The sequence below is a fragment of the Myotis nattereri genome, assembly GCF_964212035.1.
Source record: "Myotis nattereri genome assembly, chromosome: 1".
Lineage (NCBI taxonomy): Eukaryota > Metazoa > Chordata > Mammalia > Chiroptera > Vespertilionidae > Myotis > Myotis nattereri.
In genome coordinates this window covers 22,785,373-22,798,405 of record NC_138075.1, presented here as the reverse complement: position 1 = coordinate 22,798,405, position 13,033 = coordinate 22,785,373, and the positions used below count along the sequence as shown (strand labels likewise).

The following is a 13,033-nucleotide window of genomic DNA, read 5'->3' as shown; positions in this document are numbered from 1 at the left end:
ATCCTAATTTTAATGTCTGAGATTCAATCATAGTTTGTGATTTTTAGCATGGGACAGTAGTTTTTGAGTGTTTGAAAGGACGTTTTTTCCCCCCAGTTATTTATGACCTCGATTCAGGAGAATATATTAATCTTTTGGTTCAGGAGTTGAATTTTTAGTGGCAACCTGACGGCGTTTTATCTGTGTGTTTGTCGTAAGAGGCCAAATAAATATTTACAAGTATTTTAAATCTTGAGTTTTTACTTTTAACCCAGGTCAGGTTTTAGCAGCAAGGAATATATATTTCAGGCAATCCTCCTCCTACCTCAGACTTCCCTAAAAGTTAGGTAAGTCTGTCCGTTTGGTGCATGTTAGATACTGTGTATAAAAGAAAAATGAAAAACTCAAACTTAGTAACAGTTCTTCGGATACTGTGTGGACAGACAGTATGGTTGGGCAAAAAAACTTGATTTGGGGGGCATATGCGAGGCACTGTGATAGAAGGTAAGCGCCTAGAGGTTGGGCACCGGTGAGGTGCATACTCATTTTCATTGCTTGGAAGATCATCAGCAATCATGAACAAACAGACGTCACATCGTGTTTCAGATCCTTTGGCTTCCCTACAGGTTTCTGTGCCACCCAAATTGTTTGATCCAGTGACTCTGCAAAGAAAGGTCTCTGAGGCCCCCCGTCTGCTGACTGCATGACAAACCCTAAAGGACATGCCAATCGTGATGGCCCGGGACCTGGAGGAAACGGCATCGTCCTCAGAGGATGAGGAGGTGGTAAGCCAAGAGTAAGTAAGAGCCCGCCTGCTTCGGAGCCTTTCCTCTAGGATGGGGAAATAGTTCTCTTCTACTTAGACACATCCTTCGACCCAATGTCCTTCCTTTGGTATTGCCTGATACTGGTTTTAGCTTCTACCCAGGATCTAATGAAAGATCTTATTATTTGGTCCTTATCCGAAATGAACTCTAGGTGTTCCAGCTAGTAGCACTTAGTCAACTCCTGATGAGAGCTTCTAACATAGGAGATTTTGAAATGTTTTAGATAGTGAAGAAAAGTAGGTCTCCAAACACTGTGAAACTGCTTATGTTACTTTCTCAAAAATCTTTACAATGATGGAATGATGATCATGTAGAGAGGTCAGGTGACTTACCAGAGTCATTGTGGGGCCGTACATCAGAATGCTGTAGCCTTTGCTGGGTCTGTTGAACAACAGTGCTTTCCTGAGTTCTTTTATGTAAGAGACTCAAAATAATAAAAATGTAAGTGCTAGTGGTAAAAGCAGCTGCTATAGATGATGGTATGGGCTTTAACTACTGTATTTCATTTAATCTGAAGATGCTGTTATTCCCACTCTATTAAATTTGTCCTCACAAATACCAAAGGACTTTCTCAGGGATGTGTAGAGAGTGAGTGATGGATTGAGATTCAGACCTAGTTTTACTGAATTTTGAAGCACTTTGCTATTTTGCTGCCTTCAACCTTATTACTTGACAGAGAACAAAGAGAAAAGCTGGCTTATAGTTAAGATTCGTTTTTAAGATTTTCTGCAGTTCCCCTTGGATATGTGCTGTCTTACCTGAGAAATGGGGATAATATCTCCCAGGCTATTTTGTAGGAGTGTGTTTAGGATCAAATAGAATAATGTCTATGAAATTACTGTGTAAATTGTAAAGCGCCGTACACATATAAGATACTATTCTTACTTTAATATTGAACTTAAAGTAGACTTCTTATTATAAAGTGGAAGATTTTTCATTATTTAATATTATAACTTGAGAAAATTATTGAAGCATTAATAAAGCTTTGGGGAAAGGCTTCTCATCACTGTTAGGTTGTAGGAAATAATAGAGGCTTGACATTATATTTGGGTCATTCTCATTCAGGATAATTAAATGGACAATTCCCTATGGCCATTTGCCTCCGATGACTTCTTGCTTTTTGTGTGCTGCCTCTTACTCATTTCATAAAATTTTAATTTCTCCAAGCATCAGTCTTTCTAATTTCAAGATTATTGTTTTACTCCATAAATATTTTTCTTCTTGGTGGGCTTAGAGGTTGGCCCTGACAAGTATGTATTAGTTTGAACCTCATGAAATTGCCATTTTGGCAGATCAAAAACAGTCGAATAATAACAATTTCAAATAGTTCAACCTGGTATTATAGTAGGTACATAATAAATGCTTGCTGACTGAATGAATGAATGAACAAACAAATGTATGACTTAGATCACATTAGATTAGACGTTCTTAAACGTTTTTAATGTTGTGGGTCCCTTGTCAGAATATTTTTAAGTACTTACAATTAAATACATGTCATTAAAAATACCAATTACATTGAAATTGGTATTATCAAATTATTGGTATTATCCAATAAATTGCACTTATCAAATTATTTTTAAAAATTACTTCTGATACAGTAAATTGTGCTTTCTTATACATTACTTACTTTTTTTGTTTTCTTTTTTTGCTTCTTTTGTGCTTTCTTATACATTAAATAACAAGATTATTCATTTAAAACATGGGAAAGTTAAGTTTTATTTTCTAAAGACAGCAGCATGAAGATTGTTTTTGCTTAGTTTGTGTAAGATCATTACACTGTGGGGTGGTCTTTGATTAACACTTCGAAGTGGGGAATACTGGGACCTTCCTACTGGTACATGTCCGGACTACCAATGTGTGATGTCACCATTTGGTAGCTTGGAGGAGAGATGCTAAATCATTGTCCAGCCTCATCACACCAGATGAGGAAGACTATGATCAGGTAATCTAGTGGCAAGTTTAATAACTAACACAACTTAGAAGTAGTGATAAATGTAAATGATGTTTTCATATACTGGCATCAACTGTAAAACGGTATAAAAATCTAATTTTGGATAATTCTAATAGTGCTGTGCTTTGCTGCCTATATTCATAGTTGAAAAATGTTAAATTTCTAGTAAAAATGAGTGAAATTAAGTGTAATATCCCCCTCCCCCATTGCCCCTGTCCCCCCAATCCAAATTCATGGACCTCTTGAAGTTTCTTTATTTTTTGTTTTGTTTTGCTTTCTTTCACACTCTTACTATTGAATTTTGATGGTTAATCTTGCTCCATCAGCTCATCTTGTCTATTAGACACTTGTTTTATACATTGGGATTCTTAAGTCAATCTTGTTCACACTTAGAGCAATAGGCTTACATTTTAAAGTCTTTTGGAAGTTGATTTGATGCAAAGATGCATATCCATGGACATCTGTTAGATCTGCTCGATTCCTAGACTGTATTAAAGTAGTTAATGCCTAGGCCTTAGGACTAGAAACGGTCCAGGCGGTCCTTGTTCTGCATGGCATTATTTCAGATGGTAAATGTAAAGGGGGTTCTTTTTCTATATTTTGCTTGGTGGTTCCAAATACAAATTTATATATAGATATGGAAACTTTCATAAAAGGATTTGATGCTGCTTTTGTCACTGGAAAAATAGTCACTTTAGTTTCCCGAATAAAAGCTGGCTTTGTATCAGTTGAGAAGATCATCAACATTTACTTGGAAAAAATAAAAGATCATCAACAAATGATTATACAATGAGTGGTCCAGGAGTTTAGAGAAAGAAGGCATCACTCAGGGCTGGGGGAGCGGGGCAAGGCCTTGGAGAGTGGGATTAAGTGGCATTTCCAGCAGGGACAGTGGTATGACTAAGGCATGGAAGTTTTGAGTTATGTAGGCTGCATCCCAGGGGTGAAGAAGAATATATTCCTCATGAAATTGCTTCTGAAAACCCAAAACGTTCTTAGGTTCTCAGTAAAGTCAACCATAAAACTGGTCTACTTTGATAATTAATCATTCAAATATGCTGTCCTCTCATGCCTGTAAGGCATATTTTCTTAATCTATTCCAGTTTCTGTGCAAAAGAAAATTTAAGGTCCCAATTTTTAATTTCCTAATCATTTAGAATCTTTTCCCTTTAGCACCATCTGGTGGGAGCATGGTTTTAATGGCAATTTAGCATCTGCCTTAAGTATTTTGTAGTTGACTTTATTGAATTAATAATTTGTCTGCTACCTCTTTTATCTTTTTATGGGTTGTAAGTGCAGAGATTTCTCCTTCAGGGATTTGGTTTTCCACAGAGTGAGTGTAGTCAGGGCCTTCGCTCTTCTCAGCTGTGCATCTGCTGTTTGTATTCTGATACCCCGTCTTATCGCAGTAATCCATTGTGTGTAAGTGATAAGGCACAGTGGTGCCAGTTTGTAGCTAATGCCAGGTTGACAAGGAACTTTGGATAGTTTCCAGAGTTTCTATCCAAGACTTTGGATAGGCCGCCTATTTTCCCCTCTGTCTAGCCTCTGACTTAGAAATATAGTGGAAAAATTAAAGTTGGAAGAGATCACAGGAATAGCTTGATCCCATGCCCACGTATTATAGGTGTTAAAGATTAAAAAAGCAAGCAAAACAAAAAAATCTTTGCTAAAAAATGCACCCTGTAAACACCATTTCTCACAAGTGGGCACAATCACCCAGGTCAAAGAGCAAGGACAACAAGCATCCACATTCCATTTCTACGAAGCAGGAAATGAGCTGGGTATGGTGTTCTCTGCTTTCTTCACTAAAAGGCTTTTGGCAGCTCATTCCCAAGTCTAAAGGCTGCCTTCTAAGATTGGTCGTCTGCAGCCTATTCATTCAAAGTATGGATGTTTTTAAACTTGGGTTGGGAGGGTCTGACTTGGCCTTGAGATTTGTGATTAAGGGTATGGTCATGTGAGTTTTTTGTTTTTTTTAAAAAAATATATTTTATTGATTTGATTTTTTACGGAGAGGAAGGGAGAGGGATAGAGAGTTAGAAACATCGATGAGAGAGAAACATCGATCAGCTGCCTCCTGCACACTCCCTACTGGATATGTGCCTGCAACCAAGGTACATGCCCTTGACAGGAATCGAACCCAGGACCCTTGAGTCCGCAGGCCGATGCTCTATCCACTGAGCCAAACCGGTTAGGGCGCCATGTGAGTTTTTGAGAGCGAACTGAATCTTGGCTCAGTGGGTCTTACTCCATTTAATAATTTTGATTAGTTTAAGTTCCCAAAGAGTTGAGTTTAAGCTGTTCCATATACAGAACATCACCGAAATGTGATTAGGGTGTCAGAAGGGTGGAAAGAGCACAGACTTTTGGGTTCATATATCTTTCCTTTACTCAGCCTTGGGCAAATTACTTAACCTCTCTGAACACCTTTTCCTTAGTTCATAGTGGGGGCAATAGGAATAAATGAGATAGCATGAAAGCTCTTAGTTTATTTCCTGGCACATAGTAGGTTCTCAGGTAATTTGCCTCTTTCCTGTTCTACCTTCCTGCACTAAGGAGGTTCAGGTTTCCTAACCTTTGAGTAAATTGATTAAACGGAGATTTTCTGAGGCTAAGGAAAGAAAGTAAAGTCAGAGATCCTTCTCTGGAGGAAAAATACCTGTTTTTGCATTTAGTGAGGCTTTATTTAAAATACGTGGTTTTAATTGGGGTACTGGTAAGAATTTGGTTTCCTAGCTCAGAATTTTAAGATGGGTCATCAAATTGCCTTAAAAAAGGACTATACAGGCTGGTGTGGCTCAGTGGGTGGTTGAGCATGGACGCATGAACCAGGAGGTCATGGTTTGATTCCCCATCAGGACACATGCCCCAGTCTAGGGCTCGATCCCCAGTAGGGAGCACACAGGAGGCAGCCAATGGATGATTCTCTCTCATCATTGCTGTTTCTGTCTCCCTCTCCCTAAAATCAATAAAAACATTTTTTTTTAATAAAAAGGACTATAGGGTTTCAAATGGTATATAAATTATTGTGAATCTACTTGTTAGGATTCTTTATGTGTACTGGGGACTAAAACATAACTGTGTATTTTTTGTCCTAAAAATAAAAGGACTTCATTAATTCATATTTAGGAAAGACTTGATTCTGCAGCTCTAAGTGTGCCACTCAGGATCTCCTTTCTCTCATTCTTTTAATCAGGCTCCCACTGACTTCCTCCTTTACTAGCATCTCCAGACTCTCCTGTCAAGATCACAAAATGACAGTAGCACTTCCAGCCCTCAGTCTCCTACACCATCAAGGGAAAGAGTGGCCATCTCTTCTGTAGCTGCCAGAGAAGAGAAAAAGCATTGCTTTCTCAGAGGGTCTCACAACATGTCACCTGACCTTCACTTGGCTCCCATTGGCTTATGTGCTCATCCCTGAAACAGCCACTATAATTGGGGGATAGAATGTCCTAATTGGCTGAAGCCAATCAAGGCTCGTCCCAGGACCAGGGATGGAATTAATCTTAAACAAACCACATGGCTAAAAACAGAAAATGAATGGTTTCCCATAGGACATTTAGGGTTCTTGTTTTAGAAGGAGGGGGAAAGGTTTTAAGCAGCCAACCACAGTAATCTGCTTCGGCAGTTAATTCAGATTTTGAGTTGTAAATTAATAAAGCCTTTTGTTATGGTTGTAGGGATCATCCATGTATCATGTGGACTGGAGGCTGCAGGAGAATTCCAATTTTGGTATTCCATGCTGAGGCAATTCTGACCAAGGACAATAATATTCGAGTAATTGGAGGTGAGTATGACTTCTCCACAGAAGGTAGGGCTGGGGCATGGCCCTGGCAACCTTGTCTTGCAGAAATTGACAACACCTATAGATAGGGAAATGGCCTTGGCCACGAGAAGACTATCTTTATTATACTTGAAAGGATTATTAGGGTTTCTGGAATTGTTTTCTGCATATTATTTTTTCCCTTTTGAATTTTTTTTCAGAATTATGTATACATGTGCTTATTGTTATTTTATTGTAGTAAAATACACAAAACAAAACTGTTTTAGAGAGTACAATTCAGTGGCATTTAGTACATTCACATTGTTGTGCAACAATCACCACTATTTAGTTTCAGAACATTTTTATCATCCCAAAAGTAAACTCTGTACCCATTAAGTAGTCAATACCCAGCCCCTGACAGCCCCTAATCTACTTTCTGTCTCTGTGGATTCACCTCTTCTGGATATCTATAATAATAAAAGCGTAATATGCAAATCGACTGGAAGGACGTCTGGACGTCTTTCCAGATGAAGCCAGGGCTGCAGCCATGGGATCGAGGCTGCCACGGCTGTGAGGGAGGGATTGAGGCAGCCAAAGTGTTTTCCACAGTGATAGCACTGTTTTTCATTTCCATCAACAATATATGAGAGTTCTCATTTCTCCACATTCTCACTAACATTTATTTTGTTTTTTAGATCATCGCTATACTAGTGGGTGTGAAGTGGTACCTTACTGTGGTTTTGATTTGTATTTCCGTAATGACTAATGACATAGAGCATATTTTTAAAATATGTATATTTTTATTTACTTTTAGAGAGGAAGGGGAGGGAGAGATAGAAACTCCATTGGCTGCCTTCTGCATGCCTCTACCGAGGATTGAGCCTGCAACCCAGGCATGTGCCCTGGCTGGGAATCGAGCCAGGCACCACAGGCTGAGCAACATAGAGCATCTTTTCATTAATATATCTTCCTTGGAGAAATGTCTAGTCAAGGCTTTTGCTTATTTTTTAATTGGTTGCTTGTCTTCCTATTGTAATAAGATTCCTTATCCATTCTGAATATTAGAACCTTAGTAGATATATGATTTACAAATATTTTTCTGTGGTTTGTCTTTTCACTTTTTTGATAGTATTTTTTCATGAGCTAAAGGTTTTCACTTTGATAATGTCTAATTTGTCTGTTGTTGTTTTTTTTTTTGTTGCTTATATTTTTGGTATATTTACAAAACCATGGCCTAACGGTTAGGTTAGTGGGGGCAATAGACTAGGTCATGATCCCCATGCTTTGTTCTAAGACTTATATAGTTTAAGCTCTTATATTGGAGATAAATGGTGTTTGATCCATTTTGAATTACTTTTTTTAATGTGAGGTAAGGGTCTACATTCTTTTGCATGTGTATATCTATTTGTCCAACATAATTACTTGAAGAGACTATTCTTTCTCTATTGAATGCTTTTGGAACTCTTGTTGAAATCAGTTGTCTGTAGGTATATGGGTTTATTTCTGGACTCTGAATAGACCATTGATTTGTATGTTTATCCTTATACCAGTACCTATCATTTTAATTACTGTGCTTTTGTACTAAGTTTTGAAATTGGAAAATGTGAATTCTTTAACTTTGTTCTTCTGTTTCAAGATTTTTTTTGGCTATTCAGAGTCCCTTGCAATGACACATGAATTTTAGGATAAAGCTTTTTAATATCTGCAAAAAGGCCTTTGGGATTTTGATAGGAAATGCATTGAATCTATAAATTGCTTTTGGGAATGTTGCCATCTTAAAAGTTCTCCAGTCCATAAAGAAGGGATGTCTTTCCGTTTATTTCAATCTTCTATAATTTCTTGTAGCAGTGTTTTATAGTTTTTACTGTACAAGTCTTGTAGCTCTTTGGTTAAAATTATTCCCAAATATTTTATTCTTTTTGGTATTATTATAAATTATAAATTTGGTATCATTATCAATTTTATTTTTGGGTTGTTAATTGTCAGTGTGTAGATTTTTGTATATTGACCTTATATTCTGAAACCTTGCTGAACTCATTAGCTGTAATAGTTTTGTGTGTGTTGGGGGTTCTTTTGAATTATCTATACTGTATATAAGGTCATGTCATCTGCAAGTAGAGATCATTTTACTTCTTTCCTTACAAGTTGGATGCCTTTTGTTTACTTTCCTTGCCTAATTGCTCTGACTAGAGCTTTTAGTGCAGTGTTGCATAGAAGAGGTGAAAGGTGGATCTTTGTCTTGTTCCTGATCTTACGGGGAATGCTTTCCAGTCTTTCACCATTGAGTATGATGTTAGCTGTGGGCTTTTCAAAGTTCCCTTTAGCATGTTGAAGACATCCCCGTCTAGTCCTTCATTGAGTGTGTGTGTGTGTGTGTGTGTGTGTGTGTGTGTGTGTGTGATTTTTATCATGCAAGGGTGTTGGATTTTGTAAAATGCTTTTTCTACATCGTTTAAGATGATTCTGTTTTGTTTCCTTCATTCTCTTAATGTGGTGGGTTACATTGATTGACTGTTGTATGTTGAACAACCCTTGCATTCCTGAGATAAATCCCAGGTGGTCATGGTATGTTATCCTTATGCTGCTGGATTTGGTTTGCTAGTATTTTGTTGAGAATTTTTGCATCTGCATTTATAAGGGATATGGGTCTGTGGTTTTCTTGTGATGCCTTCATCTGGCTTTGGTATCAGGGTAATGCTAGCCTCAGAGGATAAGTTCCCTTCTCTTTGGAAGAGTTTTAAGAAGGATTATTGTTAATTTTTTAAATGTTTGATAAAATTCATCTGTGAAGCCATCTTAACTCATTTCATTGCTAGTAAAGTGGAGGTAATACCTATTTTGCAGGCATTGTGAGAAATAAATGTTATGTAGTGTTTGGCACATAGTACACACTCAAAACTTATTTTACTTGTTGAATAGGAGCTGCTGTACTTTGAGATTAATTTAAGGTCTGTCCTTGCCATAATGAGCCAAGAGTTTAGAAGATGGTGGGATTGAATGTTCTCTCCCTAGGGGTCCTTGTGTTCTAATCCCCTCACCAAGTTGCTAGGTTACCATTTAAAAGAACATGGTTCATTTCTATTCTCTAAATCTTGAGCAGTAAAAGAGTTGCTAACATTTACTGAGAAATACCCTCAAAATCGAAATATGACATGAGTCAAAATGTCAAATGTGGGTTTGAAAAAAACAGAAGTAAATTATGCCCCTCAAACATACTTTTTTGGGGTGCTTGTCACATGATCTGCTGCCTCCTGCATGCCTCACACTGGGATCGAGCCTATAACCCAGGCCTGGGCTCTGACCAGGAATCAAACCGTGACCTCCTGATTCATATTTCAACACTCTATCACTGAGACATGCTAGCTGGGCAGACCCTTCCTTTTTAGAATACCTAACATATACTGGAAATTAGCATCCATCATTGTAGTATTTCCTTTACTCAAGCAATGACTATTTTCTGGAATCTATAAGATTTTGGGCTTTTTATTTTCTTTTCTTTTTTTCACATTTCTGTGATTAAAGAAAAAGCTTTTTTTTTTAAACTCTGTTTTTGAATTTTATCTTCCCCATTCCTTGTTGTGTAATAATTTTTTTCACCTTCTGTATGTGAAGAACAGTTTGAATAATAATAAATCTGCTGCCTCAGATTTCTGAATTGTTAAACATTCTTGGTCTATTTTTTTCTCTTTGCTCTCCTAAATAGCTGACATAGGTCTGCTGAGATAATAATCCTGTGTTAAATCCTCTTGAGAAGTGTATCTGGGGCATTAATTATCTTCTGTTGATCTCATGTTAGGTGCTAACCTTGTTTGTTCTTTATCTAGTAAATGTTTCATTGCATTCACTGCTAAAATTTTTGGTACAGTATGATTTCATATGCTTTATTAAATATTCTAGGAACATATGTTTCCCCCACAATAGATCCTTTCTCCCCCCCCCCCCCAACAAAACTGTATATACTTTGAACATGTAAATGGGATTTCATTTTAAAGGCAACAGATATTTTCAGTTTAATCCTTTTATAGAATGAAGTATCATTTTATAATTTGCCTCTAATGTGTCAGCTTCATAAATTTGCATTTGGATAGCCCAGCACCTGATAGAAATATGATGTACACTACATATGTAAAATTTCCAGGCCTCATTGAAAAAGTAAACAAAAATAGGTGAGATTAGTTTTAATATATTTTGTTTAATCCAAAATATCGTTTCCACATTTACTCAATATAAAAAAATCACTGAGATAGTTTACATCCTGTGTGTGTATTTTACATTTATAGCACATCTCAATATAGTGTCAAATTTTTGTTAGGAGTACTTGATCTGTATTTATCTATATTATAAAAACCCAGTGGCCCTAATGCCTTAACGACCAAAGACCGGCGCGGGTGGGTGGGGCTGCGTGATTTCGCACACTGGGCTTCGAATATTCCATAAATGAGCCCAGCTGGTGTGGTTCAGTGGTCAAGCATTGACCCAGTCAGAGCACATGCGCGGGTTGTGGGCTTGATCCCCAGTAGAAGGCGTGCAGAAGGCAGCTGATTGATGGTTGTCATCACTGATGTTTCTATCTCTCTCCCCTTCTCTGAAATCCACAGAAACATATGTTCCATAAATATGATAGTTGAAAAATAAATTTTTATGCTCAGGTTACTCTAGACAAGTTTTCCAAATGAATTAAATTAATTAAAGTTAAATTTTAAAAAAATCAGTTACTCTCTCACTCTAGTCAAGTGCTCAGTGGTTACACATGGCTAGTGACTACCATATTCAACAGTGCAGCTGTAATTTTCTGACAGTAGGGCAAGCTACACTGTTGCCATTGAAGGGGTTATTCTTGTATTGTAAAAGTCAAGACATCAGTTTTGTCTTCATTCTAGTTTCCCATGTTATTTCTGACCAAACCCTTAGGGCACTTCACCATTCCCTAGATGCTTCTGTGCTGACAGATGATTGCTTCCTTGTTTTTATTTGCTCTGCCTACAGTTAGTCCTGGAACTTGCCAGGGGTCTTAGCGCTTCAAGTTGCCTCCCGGGATACTTGGGATTGGAGAATAGGAAATTCTACAGGCTCATGGTGGATTTGAGGCAATGTGGGTTTGGAGGCTCCGATTTTGGATGTTTGGCAGTTTGCTAGTAGGCAAGGAGGGCAGTTGGGCAGATTCACTTGCCAGTTTCCATCTGACTAGCAGGGAAGAGAGAGCCTAGAGTTACCAGGTTTTCCAAGAGAAGCCCAGGAATCTAGATTGTTATATGAATTGTTCCAATTTTAAAAGGTTGGCAACTAATTCTATGTTACATTTAAAACACCACAAGGAGTGAACAAACCATGTCGATAAGCTGGATTTGGCCCTTGGGTCGCCAATTTATAACCTTTGGTCGAACATATACTGGTAATCAGCATTATTGGTCACAGGGCTGTTGAACCCAGAATGTGAATTTGAGTTAAAATCACCAGAGTCACAGCTGCTCTATATCATCCCACCCTGCCTTCCTCGCACTCCCCTTTTGGAACATGTTCAGTGTATCTGAGTTGGGTTAGAGTTAGTAGGTGTGGATTAAAATGAGTTGGTCACTGCTTACTACTTACATACTGAGAATCAGGCTGCCACTGAGTACAGTCATAATTACATTTTCCCTCTATATCAGGAGAAGTAGGAGAAAGTATTAATAGCATTTTTATTTTTGTATTTGCTATATAAAATGTATAATTTACTTTGTATGACACTATTAATACCTATTTTACTATGTATTTACTTTTTTAATACTATATACTATATATTTTACTATATAAAGTTTTTACTATATAAACATTTTTATTATGTATCAACAAGTATACAAGCTTTAATGTGTTAATTGACTTAGTGCTTTCAATTATCCTAAGAGGTAAGTATCTGTTATCAATTCCATTTTATAGGTGAGAAAACTGAGCATAGAAAAATGAAAGAACTTATTCAGGATGACAGCCAGGAAGTAGTAGAAGCAGGATTTTAATCCTGATAGTTCTCTTCCAGAGACATTCTCTTTGTCTTATTATCTCCTCATTTCCTCCAGTCCCATGTGATCGTTGTCTGTTTTTCCACACACTTTACTGATCACCTTCCCTGTGGCCTGGTTCTGCGAGGCAAGCACTGCAGAACAGGCTCAGAACTGGAGCACTCCTGGTCTCCAGCAGTTGACATTTTGGCTTTTTGCCAAGTGCAAAATTGGAGATGTTAGTGATCACAGTTATAATGAAAAGACCTAATATTCTTTCATTTTTCTAAGTTTTAAGAATACAATAAACACATGTATACTCTTTCCATAGATTCACTAGTTATTAACATTTTGCCATATCTGCTTCTCTCTCCCCCTGTCCCATCCTATCTAATAAAAGAGAAACATGGTAATTGGCGTACGACCGCTACCCTTCCCATTGGCTAATCAGGGTGATATGCAAATTAACTGCCAGCCAAGATGGCGGCCGGCAGCCAGGCAGCTTGAAACTAACATGAGGCTTGCTTGCTTCAGT

At 37.6% G+C, this 13,033-nt stretch overlaps 1 protein-coding gene across 1 annotated transcript in view; it reads left to right on the top strand.

Annotated features, from left to right (window-relative positions):
• Positions 1-13,033, top strand: part of TTLL5 (tubulin tyrosine ligase like 5) — a 256,896-nt gene that overhangs the window by 773 nt on the left and 243,090 nt on the right. Inside the window, exons 2-3 of the mRNA XM_081104716.1 lie at positions 606-775; positions 6,441-6,547. Of these exons, the coding sequence (XP_080960842.1) occupies positions 702-775; positions 6,441-6,547 (181 nt within the window). The 5' untranslated portion in view covers positions 606-701. The remainder of the gene's footprint in view (positions 1-605; positions 776-6,440; positions 6,548-13,033) is intronic.